Raw genomic sequence first — 25555 nt, 5'->3', positions numbered from 1 at the left:
AAATCGCTATATATCTCTATGAAAACATAAATATAGTGTTAAATGTGCAAGAGTTCTTACACTATAAATTGGATAAAAATAAATACTATAAGAAAATTAACTGTCTAAGATCTGGAACATGGAATCTAAGAACGTTCAGTAGTATACAAACTCTAGATTTTGGGACACCTAGGTGAGGTATTACAAAATATTTCGTCAACTGAAATGATTTTAATAGGAGGAGATCTAAATAGACATATAGGAGTGTAAAATGAAAAATAAAATAGGGTGCATGAGGATTATAGGTTTGGAAAAACTATATTGAATTTTACGATAACATATGACCTTATATAAACTAATACGTTTTCTAAAAAAAGATAAGAACACTTGGTCACGTTCAAAAGTGGAAATAATAAATCGCGAATTTATTTTCTGGTTAGGAAAAAAGGATAGAAAGATCTGTAAAAATTGCAAGAGATGGAGAAAACTTAACTACCCAACATAGCTTAATAGTGTTGGATATACGCCTCAAGCATAGTATCAATGGAAGAAAAATATGCACAACTCTTAAAATTAAGTGGTGGAAATTAAAGAATAAGAAAAAAAGCATATTTAAGGAGAGGGTAAGAGCAGACATTATGAGAAATATACGGCGACATGAATACGACATAAGATAAGATAGTATCAAAGTTGAAAATAGTAGCCAAGAGTAAACTCGATGAGTCAAAGGGACATGTATCACCAAATAAAGAATTTTGATATTGGAATGAAAAAATTAAGAAAAAAATGAACAGTTTATAAGATATTATATACATATAAGAATAAAGAAAACTTAAAAAAATATATAGTAGCCAAGAAAGAAGTCAATAAAGTAGTGAACGAAGCAAAAATTGAAACTTTTAAATACTTATATCAAAAATTGAATATGAAAAGGGGAAAGAGATATTTACAAAATAGCTAAAACGTGAGAGAGAAAGACAAGACAAGAGATCTTATCCAAATAAGATATATTAAAAATGAATAAAATATGGTACTAGTAAATGATGAGGAAATAAAATAGTTGATGTCTAGGTAAACAAGGTATTGAATGACTTACAAAGTTATTCAACTTGATATTAATAACTAAAAAATGTCATATAAGTAGAGGTAAGTACTCTATTTCCCTTATATAAAAATAACGAAGACGTACAATATTGTGCAAACTCGAGATTCAAAATATTGTGTCGTATTGCCCGACACGAGCAAAAAAATTCATTTAGCTCGCTAACCGAAATCGGCACCGACACACCTGAGGTACCGCAGCCACACAGGCATCGCGCGTGCATCACACATGCCACGCGTGGGCCTCCCGGTCATCGCGGAGGCCACGGGCAAGCCTCGCGGCCACCACGTGGGCCTCGCGCCGCGAGACCACGTCCGGGACTCGCGATCACCTGGAGGCCACTCATAGACCACATGCTAGCCTTGTGGCAGCCGAGAAGGCCTCGCAGCCACCTCCTTGCCGTCGCGAAGGCCTCACACGATCCTCGCGATCGCCACCAAGGCCACGCGCAAGCAACGATGCCGCCACCGTCGAGGCCACACGTAGGCCTCGCGACCACCATGGAGGCCTCGCTGGCCTGACGTTCGCTGGTAGAATGGAGCAACGATGAAGGCGAAACAGGAACAGTGCTTTTAATTAAAAAACGTGCATATCAAAACCATACCGACATAGCACATACGGTACCGAAACCGTATCGTTCCAATGCAGGACCGAAACCTAGGCACGGGCAAAAATTTTAAACCTTGTGCAAACTATAAGGATATTAAACTAATGAGTCATACCATAAAATTTTAGAAAGAGTAATAAAAAAATGACAAAGGATACTATGGTGATAGAAAATTAATTTGGATTTATGTCTAAAAGGTCGATAATAAAATATTTGCATCTTCTTAGACAACTAATTGAAAAGTATTAGAAATAGAAAGACTTATGATATTCATCAATTTAGAAAAAACTTATGATAAAATCCCAAGGAAAATTTTATGGAGACTTCTAGAAATAGAGATATTAGAATAGCATATATTGAACTAATTAAAGATATGTATGAGGATGTAATAATAAGAGTAAAGACTTCAAGCGGATTAACTGAAACGCTTCCCATAAAGATAAGGTTACATCAAAGATTATCTCTAAATTCTTTTTTTTACACTAATCATAGACGAACTCACTGGACACATCTAAGATATGATATTGCGGTGCATGTTGTTTGTATATTATTTTAGTAAATGAGAGATGTGACGCAGTAAATGTTAAACTAAAATCTAAGCAGGAAACGATATAAGTGAAAAGTTATCTTAATAGAGTAAAGACAAAATATATGAAATTTAAGTTTAGTAATATTAGACGTAATGATACAATTGTTAAAATATGTGATGACGAGTTATCTGTAATTAATAATTTTAAGTATTTAGAATGATTTTTGCAAAAGGAAAAAGAGATTGAGAAATATGTCTTACATAGAATACAAGTGAAATTGTTGAAATCGAGAAAAGAGCGTCATGTGTTTTTTGTGATCATAGAGTACCTTTAAGACTTGAAGGAAAATTTTATAAAACGGTGGTTAGACCTGCTATGTCAAATGGAGTTGAATATTGAGTTATGACTCGAACGCATGAGCAAAAAATGAGAGTCGCAGAGATGAGGATGTTAAGGTGAATGTGCAGACAAACAAGGATAGACATAATAAGATATGAAAATATTTTTAAAAAAAAGTCGAGTTGCATCTATTTAGGAAAACTTCGGGAAACGCATTAAGATGGTACGGACATATACTTAGACGATCAATAAATACTCTAGTTAGGCGATGTAAAACTATGACAAATGTACATATCAAATAAAGAAAACCAAAAAAACTTGATTAGTAATAATAAAATAAGATAAATTTATTTAAATATAAATGATGACATATAGAAGATAGAGCTCAATGGCATATAGTCAACCCCACCTAGTGGAATAAGGCTTAATTGTTGTTGTTGTAGCTTGCAGAGTTAGGATCTTATAGAAGAATCTTGTGTGAGTTGTATTAATCCAATTGGGAAGTTTAATGGTTAGCTAATGGCAAAGTGTTCATAGCCTTAATTAAGTGCTTCTTCCTAGTGTTGTTTCACTTTATCTCCACCCTATTAGGTTGTTGACCTCTTCATCACATGAGAAAGCCTCTCCTTCCTCTTACACAAGTGGGACGATGCTCCGGTTACCACAAGACCGGCCATGTGGAGTAAAGATAACTCCCTCCACATCCGTGGGACCGGCTCTAGGGGGGCCGCTGATGTGGCGGTTCCACATGTGGAGTAAAGATAACTCACTTCTTTGCATGTCTCCATGAAGGTAATTTATTTTAGTGTATTTACCTTCTTCTCAATCTTAATCTTAGGGAACAAATGTCAAATTTCAAAAATAGTTTCGCTAAGACAATTTGTTTCATTTTGTACATCGATTATGTAGTCAATACTAGGAGAAGCTTTGAGTTGAGTAATGATTATTATAAAAACATTTACTAATGCACCCCCTACATTTGAAGACAGCAATATAAGGTATATCCATGCATTCATTAGCCTATAAATCTCATAAGGAAATCTATAGAGGGATTTGCATTCATTCTTATTGTGAGTACAGTTATAAAGTTATTTAGTCTTTCAAACTTATTTAACCAATAGTTCAATTTTAAAATTAAATTGTATGCCAAACCATTACAAGATATTCAAACTTCCATGTTTTTTTTATGTTGATTTTATCATAAGAGAACTACACACACGAGTCCTTCCTTTCTAACTTATTGGAAGGGACCACAAAAAAGAGAACAAAATCACAAAGAAGCTACATCAGCTCCTCGGAAATTGGAAGCGTACTCCAAGGAATGAATGAAAGAAGTCATGCTCAATGAACTTCACAAAGCAAACACAACTTTTGTTACAAACAATGACCTAAGAAAGTGCTAATAACTTAAGGTCTAGTCTACATGGTGAGAGAGAATCATATGGTTCCAAAATTAGGGATCAATTTAGAAATTCATTTTAAATTTTAGGATTTAAAAAATTCTAGATGTTTTTTATTCCTAAAATTTGTTAGTTTTAAGAGATAAATTACACCTTTCAGAAGTCAATTGGTTATAAGTTTTAAAGACAAAATAGGCCGTTTTAAACGACTTGATCTTATTTCAAGTTATAAAACGAAGCTAGAATCTAATGCATGGTTTAAAATTTTAAACTGTGTCGAGGCGGCACGAGCAGAATTGATCGTTCCACCCAACGACACTAATACTAGCACCGCACAGGCACCGTGGATCGCAACTATTCTGCAACGACCTCCGCAAGGTTGGTTAGGGGCTGCGATCTTGCGATGACCTTCGCAGGTCACGAAGGTTGTTCAATCCCGCAGCGACCTACACGAGGTCACGATGGCGCCGCAATCCCACGACGACCTCCACAAGGGCGTCACAATCCCGTGGTGATCTGGTGGGCTTACGGAGCCACCACAATCCCGCAATTTTTGTTCCTTCTTTTAAAAAAATTATTTTTTGCATTTTTTTATTAAAATTTTTATTTTTTATATTTAAAATATACCAAAATCATATCGGCATAACACAATACCATATTAAAATTATATAATTTCAGTCATAAACTAAAACTCAAATACAGTTCGAAATTTTAAACTACTATCTCATTTCAGATTTCTACCAATGTTGATACAAACTGATTTGTCTACATCCACCAGCTATGTCAAGATAGCAAAGGGGAATGAGAATTTTCTTCCTCTTGAAACTCTAGGTAAGTCCATCTTCTTCTCGTTCATCCTAATAACTAGTGTCATACCTCTCAATAAGTCTTCTCTCATCGTCTTCTTAATCCTCCCAATAATCAATGCCACTAACACCATGTGTCTTCACACTGGCTTAATATCACACCATCTTTGTTCAAGCAAGCAACAAATTGACAAGGAACAAGACATTAAATATGGGTTGTATGTAATGTATGTATCCTTTGTTATATGTATTGGTTATATCTATTTAAAAATATTTTATATGGAATTATCAATTGCATAAAATGTTAAATTTAATTAAGTAAAAGATCTAATTTTTAATTTTTATTGTGTGATTATATTAACTAATTTGAAATGTATATAGTAGATATCAACACATCATTGACACGTGATAATATAATAAATGTTGATCTAATTAGTTATTTTTTAACATCATATGCATCAACATGCTGCATAAGGATTAGGCAATGAATTAACCACGCACAGCATGCAAAGATTTTTTAAAATAATATTTCTCCCTAACGTCTTCTCTATTTTTCTATCAAATGAAGATCATATTTCATTTTATAAGCACATAAATATTATTGAATTGACTGCATGATATATCATCAGAGATAACATTTTATAAGAGAGGTTCAAAGATTAGTGGAAAAAAATAGATGAGCTCCACATAAATTTACTTGGTTAAGAGAAAATTGTCATCTACCAAATTAGCCAAAAATGCATTGACTATCCTGTATTAATACGCCACTGTTTTTTCTTTTAAAATGGAAATGTAAATGCAGTTAAATATAGACTACTGAAGTGATGTAATACATTTGCAGGATAAAATAATTGACCTGTTGAGAACTAACAATATAAAGTCAGCCTAATGACTCTGGAAGTTTACATTGTGGATGATAACACTAGCACGAGTGAATATAAACAATTTTGTAGAGTTGAATGACAAGAAAAAATCTGAGTAGGTGAGCCCTAGTTAGGCTTAATACAAGTTGCTCTTCTAATAGTTATAGTATTAGTGCAGATGAAGACAAACTATGAGGAAACCATTACAAAGTTCATATGACAGAATTGATATCATTGTTAGTAAACTACTACTGTTCAATATGAGGATGGATACCTGATGTCTTTCTTTCCACCTAGGAAAGAAGGATCTTCCTAGCAGCTCAAATATATGATCTCTCATTTCATCATTAGTCACAAGCAAACATCCAAGTTTAACAGCTGCATAAAGCCAATACCTGGTTCCAAATAATGTAACTTTGTAACAACAAAATTGTGTACAAATATATACTTAAAAGTACGCCAATTAGGAAGAAATAATTGCATTGTAGAAAATAAGTTGATTAATTACATAAAAAAACATCACATAAAAAATTTGAATTGTTGACTATGTTAAACAACACTCTATATTTAGACTAAGCTTATCTTAAATTGTTTTTGTAATGTTTTATATAGATTGTACTGAACAGTGTCATTACTATTTCTACTTCACTAAGTTTATTTTAAGTTGTTCATATGGAGCCTTGTAGAGTTATAACTTGCTCCCCCTACATAGAGATCCATAGCTGGATAGAGGCTACTCCAGAGAGTAAAGCCAGTATTTTCTTCTTTACGATCAGAGCAAAACCATGTTATCTTCTGATGTTTGACTAGGGGAAGATATACGTAATTAGGGGTTAACTGGGATTTTACGGCTGAACAAAATTGTTTATAAGCTGATATAGTGATTTTTGAGTTCTATTTGGAAAAAGTTTGGGGTGAGATTAGATATTAACAACAGGCACAAGGTTTGGATTTATTTAATTTCTCATTTAGCCTAAGTTTGGCTTGACGACAACGACAACAACAATAAAGCTTTTATTTCACAAAGTGAGGTCAGTTATATGATCCTCCTATGTCATTTGGTTCAATCTCTTACTATATCCTCATCTATATTTAAATAAAGTTTATCATATTTTAAAATTACTTACCAAGTCTTCTTTGGTCTCTCTTTCTCTATTAATGTGTGAATTTGTCACCATCTCACATTGACTAAATGGGTCATTTATTGATCATCTAAGTATATGTCATATCATTTTAAACGCGTCTTTCGAAATTTTCCCAGTGCAATCCCGACTTTCTCTCTAATACTCTCCGCACATCGACCTTAACACCCTCATCTCTGCAACTTTCATCTTCTGCTCGTATACTCGTTTCATAATTCCAATATTAGCTTCATATAATATAACAAATCTAGCAAACGTTTTGTAATACTCATCTTTAAACTTTAGAGATACTTTGTGATCACAATGAACACAAGACCAAAGTAGACTAGGTTGAATTGAACCCAATTGGCTAGGTCAAGTTGGGTTAGGGTTGTTTGGATAGTAAAATACCCCTTCCTTTTTATCATTGTAAGATACCTAAATGTCTCCCCTGTACTCTCCAGTGCAATATGGGTATGGTCAAAATCATCTTCTCTCCCTTGATTATTCCTCCTCTCTCCCAAATGTATTGTGTTGCTAACCACCTCAAAGGATTGTGCGTTAATAATTACCTATCGTAGTTGCCTGGAGTCTACACCATTGTTTACAACCAATTCATGGATTGTCAGAGGAGTAGCACTAATATCTAGCTAGTAGGAGACTATTAATAACACAATATCTGGCACACTCATCATTGCATGCTCAAACACCTTCTCTCCCTTGATACACATGGGATCATTTATTTTCTTTTAAAACCACTCTATATTGTTGCCTTTGATACTTACCATTGTTAATAAGCACAGTATTTTGCACTATTCAAGTATAATTAAATAGACCACTGATGATAATGGCAATGCATGACACAAAGGCAAACTAGATTACCAAGGATCCATACCAATCATCATTAGATCCGCTTGGTGTCATGTACAATGCTCCTTCAGATCTCCATGCATCCAACAATTGCCTGTTGTAAGGATCTCCCATAAGTGCTTGAATACGCTTATTATGTAGAATAATAAGCGGCCATTTCTTCTTGTTTCTTCTGAAAATCTCACTAGCTACATCATTTAACTGCTCTATTTAGGAATACGACACAAAAGTAAATATCGAGTATCAAAAAATCGACGTAAGAAGAGAACTTGAACATGGTATATTCGAATTGCAAAATCAGAATAAGGAATAAACCTGAGACAAACTAAATCCGCCATCTGCAAAGTTCTGCTGATAGAGTGCAACATTGGCTCCATCAATAATAGCATCACATCCCTTATTATCTTCCAACCATTCCTGGATATTTGGAAACAAATATAAGAAGAAAGAAAAATCCTCACTTTTTGGTATTTTTTTTACTTCTCTTTTTGGGAAAATGTTCCTCCAAAAATTTGTACTTGGTTGATAAATGCTGGAAGTACATATGAACATATAGAAAAAAACAATATGCAGTAATTAACTTAGCATGATGTTATAAAATGCCTCTGGACATCACAACAACTAGCAAGTGTTACTATCTTTTAAGAGTAAACTGGGGTGCCATTTACTTTGATTTCATTAAAAAAAATTACTAGCATGGTTGAATTTGAATTTATTCTAAAATTTAGGTTTTGTATTTTTGTAATATTAAATTTTTTTAAAGTTTTGTATGTTTTGAAAAGAAGTTTGTCATAAACCTTACCTTTAGGAGATTTGTCTTTATGATGGCTTATAAAAAAAAAATGGATCTCCATGTAATGAACATTCTTTAATTTATGATATAGATACCCTTAGTGAGTTTTATAAGTTTGAGATTATCTACCTACTGCATCAATTTGGTATCAAGTTCTTGATTTAGTTTCTATACGAATTTTGAATTGTTTCCGGTTAAGTGGAGTTCTTGAGCCCTACTTTGTTTGATAGACCCACTAAAATTTACAACTATGATGTATGCGTGCCTTGTTCCATTTGTGCCATGGTTGTTAGGTCTGCAATCCAAGTCTTAGGATCTCATGATCCTATGGTTCAAATTGACCTAAACAATCCAAATCTTAATTATGATCTTAATAAAGCTAGGATCTCATGAACCTACAATCCAATCTTATACAACAACCCTTCTACTCAACTCCACACCATGAGCATCCCATTATTCGATGATCTATGGGATTTGTAGGTAACTATTAAGAGTGGTGCTACATTTCACTAAAAAGTTTGATTCAAGTGCAAATTAATCAATATCCAGAATTTGAACAGGTGATTGTGGAAATTGCTTTCTATCCCAATAAGGAAACGAGGCCTAAGGGACGAGGCAAAGTTCTAAAAATGTTGTTTTTATTCCTGAAAGATATATATGTTATTTTTTAATAAGAGAAGCAATAGAAAAAAAAATGACTGATTTATATACCAATTTTATTGAAGATACCTATTATTATAAGTTATAAAAAATCATCTATTAATCATATTGATATTATTGTAACAAAAGGTCATATTGCTTACCACAAGCAACCCAGTATTGTCGGCCCATGACAAGGTTTGAGCAGGTAAATCACAAGGGGGCATTTTGTCCTAGCGCATTGGTGCTTTGCATGGGGGAGGTTAGGGACCAAACGAGGTATTTTGTTCCCGCTGGGAATTGACCTAAGACCTATTGGAGCAAACACTCATGCAAATACTAACTGTGCCAACCTGTAGGGCAATCATATTGATATTATAAAGAATATGTAGGTAGTATAATTAATAATGTTAGTGTTAGTGAGAGTGTAACAAATAATTTTCCTCTAACTATATGAAGCAATATAGCAGAAGGATAAAGAGATACAATCCTAACCCAAAGCAAGCTCTAATACCGTTTAATGTAGCATAGCGGAGCAAACAAGGATACAAGAGGAAAGCTGCCAATTCTCACCCAGAGAAAAGAAAATTGCAAATTGCATTTAACTCTAAAACGCGATCACTACATGAGATCTAATCCCTTTTTATAGTTTGAGGATGATATCTATTCTTTATAAAATAATAGACTTGTCTAACAAAATCCTAATTTTTCTAATAAAACCTAGCCGACTTTCCTAAAAAACTTTTTTAAAAGTTCAAACTAACTATAAAAATTAACGACTTAAATAACTTTTAATAAAATTAAATTCTTGACCGCGTTATTCTCCTCAACCGAAGAGAACTCGACTCCGTCAAATGGGAAGGTGGAGTTTGAAACTGAGACAACTTTTTAGCTTCTCCTCCACTGAGAGAAACTCAACTCTTGACCAGTTGGTGTTCTTGGATCGTCTTTTCTAAACATAGGGAATAATTGCTTTAGTAACCCTGTATTTTAACTCTGAGATATCTTCTTTTAGTCGTCCTTTCCAACGAATAAGAAAACATCTAAGTTTATTGTATGACAATAATAGTGTCCATGTCTTTGTTGAAATTATATAATGTAAAGGTGATAACAATGAGAATGATTCCGTAAAACCTGTAACAAAGTCAACAAACGGAGACGAATGCTTGAACTTCTCCTAGTAATTCTTTGGATATCTCTTCCAATGAAAAAGAAATAAATGCATTTTGTTTCTCTTTTTACATTTTAACTTTCAAATATCTTCTTTGGTAGTCCTTTCTAACAAGGAAACATCTGAGTTTGTTGTATGACAAGAATGACGTCCATGTCTTTGATGAAATTATGTAATGTGAAGGTGACAACGATGAGGATGATTCCATAAGGCGGTAACAAAATCAACATACGGAGACGAATGCACGAACTTCTCCAAGTAAATTAGCATATCCTCCAATTTGAAAATTGAACTTGTGTTTAAATAAGTTGGAAAGTTAAATAAACAAGCCTTATAATAAATCTCTCACAATATCACCAAATGAAGTAAATATGAAAGGATTTATGTCAAGTGATTTGTAACTTTTTAAATTGTTATCTTGCATTACACTCTTTAGTTTCTTCATTTAACTTATTTTGATAATTATGAAAATCTAAGTAATGATTATTATCAAGTCCATTAACCTATAAAGAGGTAAGTCAACAAGAGATTTTTCTAAGGTTAAATTATTAAGAGACTTGTATAAAGTGTCATCGGAGGACTCTTCTGGATGGTCATTGGAAATATATTTTACTAAGGTTGAGCAATAACCAAAACTCTTGCTGATGATTTTTGAAAATTGACTCAAGGAAGCTCGTCTCTTAGAGTTTGATGGGAGATATGATGAAGTTTTTCATTTCATGTCAATGTATAATAAGATTTGGTCCACGTTGGACACATTGCCAATAAGTTTTAGCAGGTCCAATGAGGGTGAATTTGGCAAATCATACTCGTTCGTACTCATTCAGTAGAGATAAAATTATGTTGTTTCAATATCGTGTAACCAATCAAAAATTACATTAGGATTCCTAGTTCTATTAAATATAAGGGCATTTGACCTAACACGTGGTTCGTAGAAATAATTAGATTTTTCTTTGAATATGGAATGATGTGATTGTGATCTTGTATATGTCATTCCTGAATTGAAGAGTTGTGAAGAATAACAATTATAATCATTATGTTCATGATTTACATGAGTATAATTTGGTTGATGTCTCACATTGTTTAAATCTAAATCTCACGTATATCTAGTGGTAGTTTTAGTGTTTTCTCTTATCATGTCGATCTAAATATTGACAATGCAAATTAACAATGATGAATGATAAGCAAATTAAGTGCAAGTAAAAAAAATATATTAATGAATGATGATATTTTTGTATGATGACTAAAGCTATGACTTTTTTTAATGAATAATGTGATATACGTATGAAATTATGAGAAAAATAATTAAATATGAACAATTTAAGATTTCAACTAAATAAACAAAAGTCAATATTTAAAAAGGGAAAATATTTTATATCAAGATTATGTGAGTTTCATTGATGTTGAAGTTGTTCTATGAATCTCACAGGCAGATTAAATCTCCTTTGCTTTGATCTCTTATGTTGTAGGTCAATGTCAAAGATGATGTTGACGATAATGATTGGGTAATGATGCATAACAATGATGAAGTCAATGATGCATGAAAATGATAAGAGAGAATGAGAATCCTATTTAAACCCAAGAATGGATATGAATAGGGAATTAATGATGGTGATAGATAGATAGAGGATGTTGTGGAAGAAACAAATGTTGACGATGAGAGAAGAAAATCTCAATAAAAGTGGTAGTGGAGAAGATGAAACAAAGTTGCTCAATATGACAAACGGGATGATGGTGGTGGGGGAAAGAAAAGTGATGGTTGGAAGAAATAATAACAGTTAAGATACTCACAGGAAAATTTGATCTCCTTTACTTGTAATCTCCTATGTTATAGGTAGTTATTGTGAGGAAACAAAGATAACGAAAGTGATGGTGATAAGGAGCTGATGATGCACAACGATGATCATAGAGTTAGAACCCCGAAATGGAAAAGAATAAGGACTTGAGGTTGGTTGTGGAATAAAACAGTAAACGGTGGAGATAGCAATAGATGGGTGGAGGATGCAGTGGAAGAAATGACGTGTGATGATGATGATAAGAAAATGTTAATAAAAGTAGGGATGGAGAAGATAAAGTCACACTGCTTGATGATAAAATTGTGGTGGGTGGATTAGTAGCACAAAAGCAGGAATAACAATTGTGTAGAAAGGAAATAAGGCGTGGATGAAATTATGACAAATATGGTGATGATGGTGGGAGAAAAAAAAAGTGATGGTTGGAAAAAACAAAAATAATTAAGATGAATGGAAAGTATTGAATACCGAATTAGAAATTTGGCTCTAATACCAATGTAGCACAGCACAGTTGAAGGATAAAGATACAATCCTCATCTAGAAGAAAACTCTAATACCTTTTGATGTAGGAGTGAACAGAGAAACCATCCTCACCCACAAGAAAGCTATCAATTCTCACCAAAAGGAAATTGCAAATTGCATTAACTCAAAACGTCATCAATACACGGGATCGTAATCCCCTTTTATAGTTTGAGGACGCGGCCTATTCTTTATCAAATAAGAGACTTTTCTAACCAAATCCTAATTTTTCCAATAAAAACCTAATAGGCTTTCATAAAAAAATGAAACTACTTTTTTAAAAGTTCAACCTAACTATAAAAATTAGCAACTTAAAATAACTTTTAATAAAATTAAATTCTTGATTGCCTTACTATAGATTTACACCAAGAGTTAGTTGTAAGTTCTTATCATTTAAATTATACTAAATGAAGTTAAGAAATAAATATTCTTGTCATATTTTTACATTATTCTATTCATCGAAAATAAGTATTATATTCCTTGTCAATCTTGCTCTATAAATCAAACGTTTTAAGATATATAAACTAAATTTGAATATATGAAATGCAATTTCAATCATCATAAAAGAAATAAATGAACAGTAAAAGATGGAACATAAAAAACTCAAATAAAAGTTTTAGATGATTTGAATTTATATTGCTGAAGATATAATTCCATAGAAAGTTGAAACCCGATTAGTTTAGAGTTTTATATGGGCATTGCATGTCATTAGGCTAAAAGAAAATTTTTTATAAGATTATATTTTTTCATTTTCTATTAGAGTTTTGGGGAAAAAATAATCTGTATAGATAAGAATGCTAAGATAAATCCATGAAGAAATTGTCAAAACTAGAATGATCCATAACAATCAAGTCTTATCCCACTAAATGAGGTGGGATCCTTCTACGTCATTGGACTCTATCCGTTACTATTTCATCATTAATAAAAAAAAAAAATAGTCCGGTGCACGAAGCTCCCACTAATGTGGGTTCCCAAGAAACGATCTATTGTACACAATTTTATCCTGTTTTGCAAGAGGTTGTTTTTGATACTCAAACTCGTGACCTCTACGTAACATAGTAGCAACTTTACCCCTTTGCCAAGACTCCCTTTTTATATCATTATTTATATTTATATTTCATCTTATTTTATCGTTGCTAACCAAGTCTTTTTTGGTCTCCTCTTTCTCATTTGATATGCACATTCGTCATAGTTTCAAATCGTGTAACTAGAATATTTATCGGTTATCTAAGTATATGTTCATACCATCTTAAACATGTCTCTCGAAGTTTTCCCTCAATAAGTGTAATCCCAACATTCTTTTTAATATTTTCATTTCTTATGTCATCCTTATATGTTCACACATCCACGTTAACATTCTCATCTTTACAAATCTCATCATCTGCTCATGTGCTCGAGTTATAACACAACATTCAGTTTCATTTATAAAATTTTCCTTTAAGTTTTCGAGGTACTTTACAATCACAAAGAACACTAACATTCTCCTCTATTTTAACCATCCCGCTTTTATTTTGTGTAAGACATCTCTCTCAATCCCTCCATCCTTTTGCCAAAAATGATCTTAAATATTTAAAACTTTCAATTACATACAACTCGTCATCACCTATCTTAACAATTGTCTCATTACATCTAATATTACTAAACTTAAATTTCATATACTGTCTTTACTCTATTAAGCCTAAAACCTTTCACTTCTAGAATTTCTCACCAAAATTCGAATTTAGCATTTAATACATCTCATCTACCAAAATAATATCATCTACAAACAAGAAGCACTGCGGTACCATATCCTAGATGTGTCTAGTGAGTTCGTTCATGATTAATCTTAAAAAGATAGGGACTTAGAATTGATATTTGATGTAACCCTATCTTTATAGGAAACGTTTTGATTAATCCATCTTCACTCTTATCATTACATCCACATACATATCTTTAATTAGTTAATATATGTTATACTAACACCTCTTTTTTTTAGAAATCTCTATATAATTTACTTTGGGACTCTATTATAAGCTTTTTATACATCGAGAATATCATATGTAAATCTTATTTCTATTATTGATACTTTTCAATTAGCTGCCTAAAAAGATGTATAGCTTATATTGTTGACTTTTCAAGCATAAATCCAAATTGATTTTCGATTATCATGATTTCCTTCTTTAGACTTTTTTCTATTATTCTTTTCAAAAGTTTTATAACATGACTCATTAGTTTAATACCCCTAGAGTTTACATAATTTTATATGTTTCCTTTATTCTTATATAAGTACTTATGCTAAATTTATATACTTATTTAACCTACATAAATTTCTTAAGTTAAACTTTCATTAAAAAGTTTATGAAAATATCAATTTCATCGTTCTTTTATTACCTCATCATCAATAGTACCCTATTGCATGTATTTTTAATACATCTTATTTGAATAAGATCTCTTGTCTTCCTCTCTCTCTCTTTAGCTTATGTAAATGTCTCTTTCCCCTTCTTTTGAATTTAATTTTAGATATAAGCGTTCAAAAGTTTTATTTTTAGCTTCATTCTCTGTTTTCTTGGCTAGTGTATACTTTTTTGAAGTTTTCCTCGTTCTTATAAGTGTATAACCTTATAGGCAATTCATTTTTCCTTCACTTTCTCTTGTACTTTCTCATTCCATCGTCAATATTATTTTGTAGGTCCCTTTAAAAGTACACTTTTGGCTACTATTTTCAACTTTAATATCTTCTTATCCCATGTCGTATTCGAATCGCTGTATATTTCTCCTAATACTTGTACTTCTATGCTCCTTAAATATATTTTGTTTATCATCTTTTAACTTCCACCACTTAATTATAAGAGTCGTGCACATTTTTCTTCTATTGATACTGTACTTGGGACGCATATCCAACATTGCTAGCAAATGTTGGTAGTTAAGTTTTCTCCAAATGACCTTACAAATCTTTCTATCTTTCTTTCTAACCATAAAAAAAATCAATTTATAACTTATTACTCACATTTTTAAACGTGACAAAGTATTCTTCTCTTTTTTAAAAAAAGCATATTAGTTAGTGTAAGATTATATGTTATCGCAAAATTCAATATAATTTTTCATTCTTCATTTCTTGTTCCAAACTCATAACCCTCATACATTCTATAATATTCTTTATTTTTCATTCCAACATGCCCATTTAAATCCCCCTATTAAAATCTTTTTGGTTGGCGGAATGTTTTGTAATACCACATCTAGGTCGTCCCAAAAGTTAGATTTTGTATTGTCATCTAATCCTACTTGAGATACATATATGTTAGTTTCTTTTGCCACCACACAGTTATAATCCTATCCTTTTTTAAATTACTACTTTATCTTTTAGCGAACTATCTACAACAACACCTACTATATTTCTTATTTTACTCTTCCCTGTACCATAATTTAAAATCTGAATTCTCTATTATCCTTATCTAAACTCTACTCATATTGTCTCTTATACACGTAAAATATTAAAAATCTCCTAAACATCGAATTTACCTCCATTGTACCAATATGTGTTCTTAAATTATATATTCCAACTCTTAGACAATTAATTTTCCTATAATATTTGTTAAATTTACACTTAATAGACTTGCTAAAATTTATTAGCGATGTGTTTAAAGCATTAGAGACCAAGTCAAACAAGAACCCATCATACATTGACATGAAATGAAAAGACAATTAATGAAAAGATATATCCCACAAAACTATAATAAACAATTGTCCAACAAGAATCTAACAAGAAGTTAATTTTTGAAACCATTACTTACATGTTAGTTCTCTTGTTTATTTATTTATTTATTTATTTTTGATAATCTAGGTATCTAGCTCTTCGAACCGACAAACACTAGTTCTCTTATAATCCATGAGTTTGTTGCTAAAATAAAAGAAATGTGTTCAAGTAAACCTCTTCATAACTCAACTTTAGAGAAATCCTCGAAAAATATTTTAGAAAAGTCCAATAATATTTTAGATAAGCTCTTTAATAATGCAATATTAGAAGCTTCTTTAAAGTCTAATATGCCTAATACTCATCATGACTTTAAGTCACATAATATACATTGGAAACATTAATTATTTTAAGATAATTGATCTTGGAAAGCTTTTAATATAAGAAATCTCTTATCATAGAAATTCTGATATAAAAAATCCTTTTATTTAGAAATATAATATTTTAATTTATTTTTTTCTATTTTTTCGTTTCTACGTATAATCAATATACAAGGTGTATATATATACCCATTGTTATGCATAAGAAAATAAGTGAGAGAATTTCATTCCACAATTCTTGACATGGTATCAGAAGGCTAGGGTATTGTGCCTCGGAGTTTTTTAGCCTTCGTTGTCAACTTTTTTCGCTTTTTCGTCAGCTTTCATTGTCAATTTATTATTAGCCTTTATTACCAATATATTTTCTCTTCTTCTTGTTATATCAACTTTCACAATTGGTATTTTTAATATTCTATGATGTCAAAGATTGCAAAAACAAACTACCTCCCTCAATCTGATGAAGGAGAGATAGGATCTCGTCTTCCTATCGTTGAATTATAGAATATTCACCACTCTTACAAACTCAATGGACCAAATTACTAAAATAATCTCAATTGATTCATACCTACCTAAAAGTTAATGGAAAAATTTGACATCTTCTTGATGTAGAACCAAAACAAGATGATCCAAATTTTGATGCTTGGGATGAAGAGGACTCCATAATTATGTCCTGGTTATGGAGTTCAAAGGCACCAAAAATTAGTAATACGTGTATGTTTCTCACCTCTGCAAAAGATATATGGGATTCTCTTCACCAAACATATTCGAAAGCCAAAGATGCTGCCTGCCCATATATATGAAGTCAAAGTAAAGACCAACGTTGTTGTACAAAAGAAAAAGATCATATATTTCTCATCAAAAAATAATATACTTACATGTAGGTATTTAAATACATAAGGAGAGAAAGAGAATCCTATAATTATAATGTGTCTATCAATCATTAATTACAATCAATCACAATCTTTATAATCAAGCTAATTTAAATCAATCATAATCCCAACAATTAAGAGAATCTTCGAAAGTATTCAACACTCCCCCTCAAGCTGGAGCATATATGTCAATCATATCCAACTTGTCAGTTTCGAGAATTGTTTTCCTCCTAATGCTTTAGTGAAGACATCGGCAACTTGGTTGGATGATAATGTGAATCAAATAACAATTTTTTGGCTCATTACACACTCACGAATAAAGTCATAGCCAACCTCAATATACTTAGAGGGTGTTTGGTTTGGGTGATTTGATAGTAGACTGGAATGCGAATGGGTTTTAGTCATTGGATGTTGTTGTTTGGTTTATAAGCTCGGATTAGGTATCAATTCATTTTTCAAATATCAATTCATTCTTCAAAACTTTTACCAAGATCTTCTAATAAATCAATATATGAAAAAAGACAATTTCTGCTGCTGCTTTCCCCATTTGACTCCCTCTTAATTGCCACACAACATTCCTTTGCATCAACCCTTTCCTTCTCTGCTCTCCGCCAACCCATCCCTCTCCTCTCCCTTTGCTGCACTCTCCCTCTCTAATTCTATGTGAGACAAGGCACCTTAGTCTTTTCCTGAACATGTTCTTGGTTCCTTCGAGCAACGCACTGCCAAAGTTTTGATTTTTTTTCGGCTTTGTACTTCGACCTTGATGCATTCCTGGCACACGACGATGGAAGATGGGAAAGGGGGCTAGCTGTTGATGGGAAGGGATGGCGGCCAAAACAAAGAGGAGGCAACGACGAATGGTTGTGAGCTACTAACCTACGACGACTTACGCCGGAGAGCCGACAGTGTTGTCACACATGACGTGGTCATTCGTCCGTCATTAACGAAGAGGGGAAGGAGCGATGGCTTAGGGAAAAAAAAAAGTCTTTTATTAGAAGAAAAATGAAATAATATTTTTTTTGTAAACTCCGCACGTGGTGTGAAGAATCAAGAATGAATTCTAAACGCACCACTCTACTTGGGTTTTGTCCATTCTAAATTATTTAGGAATTATTCTAAAATTTTTATTCTCAAACACATTAACCAAACACTTTATATTTCTATTATTCCATTCCCTCAGCCCAAACCCCTAAACCAAATGTCATCTTAGTCCTCTCATGAAAAATCGAGTTACTTGCAATGTGAATAGCTTGGTTATCACAGTACATTGCAATGGTTCAATATAGGTAAACCATAATTCTTTAAGCAAATTCTTCAGCCATAACATCTCGGTTACAATGTGATTCATGGCTCGGTACTCAGCTTCGACAGTCGACCTAGCAACAACAGTTTGTTTCTTACTTTGTCATGTTACTACATTTCCCCCTCATAAGTGCAATACCTAGAAGTGGACCGTCTGTCGATCTTAGATCCAGCATAGTTGGCATTAGAATAAGCTTCAATCCTTAGATGCCTATTTCTCTTAAATGACAACACTTTTCCTAGAGATTTCTTAATGTACTTAAGAATCTTGATAGCAATTTTCCAGTGAACTTGCTTCAGCTTATCCATAAAACGAGTGACTATTCCAACTGCAAAAGAGATCTCTGGTCTCATTAGTGATAAGTAGATGAGTTTCCCAACGTCGTCTATATTTTATCTTATCCTCAAAGAACTCTCCAATATTATCCCAAATACTTAAATTGATATCCATAGGCGTATAAACCGACTTCATTCCAAGTAATCTAGTTTCTTTGAGTAAATCTATAACATACTTCCGTTAGCATAATGAAACTTTAGATTTGTTGTGAGCAATTTCAATTCCTAAGAAATATTTAGAACGTCCCATATCCCTTGTCACAAAGTGTCGCTACAAATACTTCTTGGTTTCGTCTATCTCACATATATCACTGTCAGATATTAGGATGTCATCAACATACACAATATGAATAATAATCTCATTCATGCTCTATCATACAAACATATAATGATCCAATTTACACTATTTGAAGCCAATAATACTGATTATATTACTAAATTTTTCAAACCAAGCTCTGGGGTTTTGTTTAAGACCATAAATAGCCCTTTTAAGTCTACAAATCATAGTATCATTCTCCCCCTAAGCAACATACACTGGAGGTTGCTCCATAAACACAATTTCGTGCAAATCACCATAAAGAAAGGTATTCTTCACATCTAGCTGATACATTGACCAAGATTAATTGATAGCGGAGAACAGAACTCTAATAAAATTCAGGCGAGAAGTAGGAGAGGTCTCAAAGTAATCAACATCATAAGTCTGTGTAAATTCTTTGGCCACCGGACAAGTTTTGTATCGATCAATAGTACCATCAACTTTAAATTTTAGAGTAAATACCTAATGACAAGCAACAATATCAACAGAAGATGGTGCAGCCACTAGCTCCCAAGTACCACGAGAGATAAGGATAAACATTTCCTTATCCATTGCAGTTCGCCAAGCCAAGTGTTGATAAATAGGAAGTTGAAACTTCTATACATGATAGAGAAACAGCAAAAGCATGGAATGCAGGACCATGGTAATCAAACGAAATATAATTAGACAAAGGATGAGTAGTGCAAGACTGAATTCCTCTATGAGGAGCAATAGGCAGATCAATATCGGAGGAGTGAGTAGCATCAGGATCTGCAGGAAGAGTAGGTGTGCGATATGAATCTTGCACCTTCAATGGTTTAGGAGACGGAACATCTGTAGTAGGAGACATGGATGGTGGGATAGGTAATGGAGAAGATGCTAATGTTATGGTTGGGACTCAAAAAAATGTAACATCAACATAGGTGTAACTGCATTTTGTGAGTGTAACAAGACAATGATATTCTTTTTGTGTGCAAGAATATCCAAGCAGGAAGTATTCAATCGAGCAAGGAGATAATTTATCTAAGCTACGAGTAAAATTATGAACAAAATAAACACAACCAAATATGTGAGGAGGCACAAAGAAAAGAGATTTAGCATGATAAAGACGAGAAGGGGATATCCCCATGTAACACAGCAGAAGGCCACCTATTTATGAGAAATCAAGTTGTGAGTACAGCATCACCTCACAGAAACTTAAAAACATGAATGTGACAAAGAAGAGTACAAGCTACATCTAAAACATAATGATGTATGCGTTCAACAACTCCATTTTGTTTAGAAGTCTATGAACAAGAGATTTGATGAATTATATCATGAGAATTAATGTAGACACTCTTTTCTGAGTGAACTCAAGTGTATTATTGGTACGAAGAATGTGTAAGGCAACAAAATATTGAATTTTTATTTTGTTATGAAATGATGTTAGCACCTTAGGAACCTCACTCCTATTTTTGAGTTAATCTAACCAACTCATACGAGAATAATCATCAACAAAAATTATAAAATATTGAAAACCTCCTCTAGACTTAACTCTATTAGGTCCCCAAACATAATGAACAAATTCAAAAGCAAAAGAACTACGTTTATCAACTCTAGAAGGAAAAGAAGTACAATGGTATTTGTCGAACTCATAAGACTCATACTGGAAATCAGACAGAACGAGAACTAAACTTTTGAGAGCAAAAGAAGATGAGCGACCAAGACGACAATGCCACTGATAAGAAGGCACAGTTGTTGACGGTGCCCAGGAACTTATAGGTGTAACCAAATCTAGATAATATAAACAGACCATCACTCTCATGTCCTTTACCAATTATCCTCTTCGTATGCAGGTCCTGAATAATACACTAGGCTAGATAAAAAAAATACAGAACAATTGTGAGCTTTTGTTAGCTGACTTATGGACAGTAAACTAACAAGAAATTTAGGTGCAAAGAGAACATTATTAAAAGTAATATTTGCAGTGGGCTGACAACACCTCTTCCCGTAATTGGAGAATAGGTACCATTGGCTAGAAGGACAAGGGATAATGATGAGAAAATAAAAGAGGAAGAAAAAACAAACTTCACAATAAGGATTACCAAACTTTATCCAACACTTCTCGAAGGTATGGTTGGAACGGCCACAGTAAACATACGAACGGCTACTCCTAGTGGTATCAGTTCCACGACCGCGACTACTATTACAACCCCAAAAGAACCCACAATCGCAAGCAGTCATAACCGAAGTGTCGGAAGATGAGAAAACATTAGTGTTGGGACGGCCCATGGTCACACGAAGAACTCGAGGTAGAAAAGAACGTCTGCACAAAATCGACAGCACTAGGGCGTCGATGCCGAAATTAGCATAAAAGAACATTGTGCCAAAATTGGCATCACATAGCGTCGATGCCAAAATCGGCAAAAAAAAAAAGATCGGCGCCGAAATCGACAATAGCAGCAGCAGGAAGCAACAATAAAGGACAGCAAAAAAATTAGGTCAAAGAAGGAGAACTCTACTCTTATACCATGTACAAGAGAAAGAGATCATATATTTCTCATCAAAAATAATCCGCTTACATGTAAGTATTTATATATATAAGAGAAAGAGGATCCTATACTTATGGTATGTCTATTAATCATTAATTACAATCAATAACAATCTCTATAATCAAACTAATTTAAATCAATTATATTCCCTACAATTAAGGGAATCTTCTGAAGTATTCAACTGTAAAATAAGACAATAAAACTATAACAGAATATGCAAATATATTACAAAATCTATGGCAAAAACTTGATCATTATCGGGTCCTTGAGACGAAGTGCCCTGAAGATGTTGTGGTCTTGAAGAAATTTATTAGGAAAGATCGAGTATGATTTTTTAGTTAGACCAAATGTAGAATTTGATCAAGTTCATATTCAAATTCTTGGCAAGGAAGATCTTCCATGGTTATTGCATTGATTCGGACTGAGGAGAGTCAAAGAGGCATTATGCTTGATCCAGGAACATCTGAAGGATCTGTCATGGTTGCACAAGAGAATACCAACCGAAACAAAATGAGGAATATATCTCAAAGCGACCCTCGAGATAATCTTTGATGCACTTACAGTAAAAGCCAAAACATACCAAGGATTGTTGCTAGAAATTACATTGAAAACCCACTACTTCAAGCAGAGAATGGGGTCAGCATGGTGATCAAAAATTTTAACAAAAGCTCATCAAGTTTCCTCGAAAAAAAAGTCATTCTAGAAAACTCCTCCTCCTAGAGAGAATTCTCTAGGTTATTTTAATTAAACCGAGAATGAGCAGCTTCCAAGTTTATTAGGGTCATTAGAGCAACCTAATGGCTTATGTCATTAGCATTATCGGGTAAGTCTCTTTCTCATGGATTACATGTCTAAGACCGATTTATACAAGACTCTTGGGTTATTAACTAAGCTATAGATCACAAGACACCTCCTTCGGTCCATTTTATAACATATTCACCTTGTCCTAGCAATAGGAAAATTATTATTGCCGATGGTTCTGTTACAGTAGCGGGTGCTGGTCACATTCAATTGAGTCCATTCGTGTTATTAAAAGATGTACTCCATGTTCTGAAATTGTCCACAAGTCTCTTGTCTATTCATAAACTAACCCGTGTTATGAATTGTAATGTCTTGTTTTATCCCTCTTATTGTTCAGGATCAAGTTTCGGGGAAGAGGATTGGACTTGCTAAGGAAAAGGGTGGCCTCTACTTTCTCAATGTACCTATAGACAAACATGTTTTCTCAGAGTCTTATTTGTCATTTTCAAGTAATAATCTCATTTGGCGTCGACATTTTTGTCTTGGTCATCCTTCATTTACTATTTTAAAGACAATGTTTCCTTTCTTATTTAATAGTGTTAAAGTTGAAGATTTTCATTATGAGGTATGTGAATTTGCCAAACACAATAGGGGTTCCTTTCCAATTAGCAATAATAGAAGTTCTCCTTTTTTATTTTATTCACACTGAATATTATAGGAGCTCGGTGGTTTGTTTCTTTCATTGATGACTACATTAGAGTCTCATGGATTTTTCTTCTTAAACATAAATCTGATGTGAATTCTATCCTCCCAAAACTTTATATTTAACACACACTCGACCAGACATTATCTATGTTGTGAGTGTGGTAAGTCAGTTCATGCATAATCCTAAAGAAGTTCATCTACAAGCTGCAAATCGAATACTATACTATTTGAAAGCTAATCCAGGAGGAGGAATTTTATTCAAGAAAGGTGAGGGGTTGATTCTTGAAGCTTACACTGATGTAGACTATGCAGCATCTTTGATTGATAGACATTCCACAATAGGCTATTGCACGTTCCTAGGTGGTAATCTGATCACGTGGTGAAGAAACAAAATGTGGTAGCTCGATCAAGTGCAGAAGCAGAGTTCAAGGCTATAGCTCAAGGTGTGTGTGAACTACGATGGTTAAAAATCATCCTTGAAAATCTCAAAATAAAATGAGAGGAGCCTATGAGACTATATTGTGACAATAAGTCGTCCATCAATATTACTCATAATTCAGTACAACATGACAACAACACGACTGTTCAAAGCACATCAAGATCGATATACACTTCATACAGGAGAAGTTAGACAACAAGTTAATTTGCACTCCCTATGTGTCTACAAAGGAGCAACTTGCAAATGTGTTCACAAAGAGACTTAATGGACACGATTTCTCAATGATTATACTTATATCCAAGCTGGGAATGGATGATATCTATTCACTAGTTTAAGGGGGAGTGTTGGAAAGATTAATTATTTTAGGATAATTGATCATGGAAATCTTTTAGTATGGGAAATCTCTTATCATGGAAATTCCGATATGGAAAAACCCTTTATTTAGAAATATAATATTTTAATTTAATTTTTTTATTTTTCAGTTTCTATGTATAATCAATGAACAAGTAATTTTTCAGTTTCTATATATATATATACCCATTGTTATGCATAAAAAAATAAGTGAGAGAATTTCATTCCATAATTCTTGACAATATATGTTACCTAGAGAAGTTAAAAGAAACTAAACACAACAAGCATCATGATTTAGTAATGCAAGATAACAATTTAAAAATTTGCAAATCACTTAGTATGTTTCCTTTCATATTTACTTATATCATTGATGTTTATCAACCAATTGAATTAAATGTTTGATTTTCATTTATATAACAAACGAAGAACTCCTGTTTGCATATTAAGAATATATCTACTTATACAATGTTTGAAATTGCACTGAGTGATGGTTATATAAAATATTTAATGGTACACTAAATTTTCATATTGTACTTATTAATTCAAATTTCATCATCACATCTACATTAGATGCATCCATACCATATTTTTTTTTCTTTGGTCATATTGTGAGAAAGATTGATTATAATACTTGTTTATTTAATTTTCCAACTTATTTAAACACAAGTTCACTTTTAAAATGAGAGGATATGCTAATCTGCTTGGACATATTTTTTTTATTTGGTCATATTGTGACAAAAATTGATTATAATACTTGTTTATTTAATTTTCCAACTTATTTAAACACAAGTTCACTTTTAAAATGAGAGGATATACTAATCTGCTACAACAAGTTCGAGCATTCGTCTTTGTATGTTGATTTTGTTATAGATTTTACGGAATTGTCATCTTTATTGTCTTCATGCCGCATGATTTCAATGAAGACATGAATATTATGCTCGCCCTATATGAAACTCTGATATTCTCTTACTTGTAGGAAAGGACGACCAAAAAGGAATATTTCAAAATCAAAGTGCAAACAGAGAAACAAAGTGCATCAATTTCTTTCTCATTGGAAGGGGCGTCCCAAGAATAAAAATAATAAAGAAACATTCTGAGCAAAGTTATTGAATTGTTCCTTATGCTAAGAAATGAAAATCTAAAAATAATAGTCGACAACTTGTCCAAATTTGAGTTTTCCTCGATGGGAGAGAATAATGCAGAGAAAAGAAAATAATTTTGAAGAAATTAAATTGAAGATAAATTTCAAATCGATTCATCCGTTATAGAAGGAAAGCAATTGAAAATCTTTAAGAACAAAAAAATACTCAAGATTGGTGCATCTACAATAAATGGAATTAAATTGTAAAATATTCAAGATTAGTGCATCTATAACAAATCAGATATTTAATATTTTATTAT

At 32.8% G+C, this 25555-nt stretch overlaps 1 protein-coding gene across 1 annotated transcript in view; it reads right to left on the bottom strand.

The window, feature by feature from the left end:
• LOC121975090 (proteinaceous RNase P 2-like) overlaps positions 1–25555 on the bottom strand; it is a 42254-nt gene that overhangs the window by 12367 nt on the left and 4332 nt on the right. Inside the window, exons 2-4 of the mRNA XM_042526489.1 lie at positions 7933–8034; positions 7643–7818; positions 5901–6021 (exon numbers count right to left, since the gene is read on the bottom strand). Of these exons, the coding sequence (XP_042382423.1) occupies positions 5901–6021; positions 7643–7818; positions 7933–8034 (399 nt within the window). The remainder of the gene's footprint in view (positions 1–5900; positions 6022–7642; positions 7819–7932; positions 8035–25555) is intronic.

Source organism: Zingiber officinale, chromosome 4B (genome assembly GCF_018446385.1).
Source record: "Zingiber officinale cultivar Zhangliang chromosome 4B, Zo_v1.1, whole genome shotgun sequence".
Taxonomy (NCBI): domain Eukaryota; kingdom Viridiplantae; phylum Streptophyta; class Magnoliopsida; order Zingiberales; family Zingiberaceae; genus Zingiber; species Zingiber officinale.
Note: the sequence above shows the minus strand (reverse complement) of the source record. Positions and strands in the feature narration are given on the sequence as shown.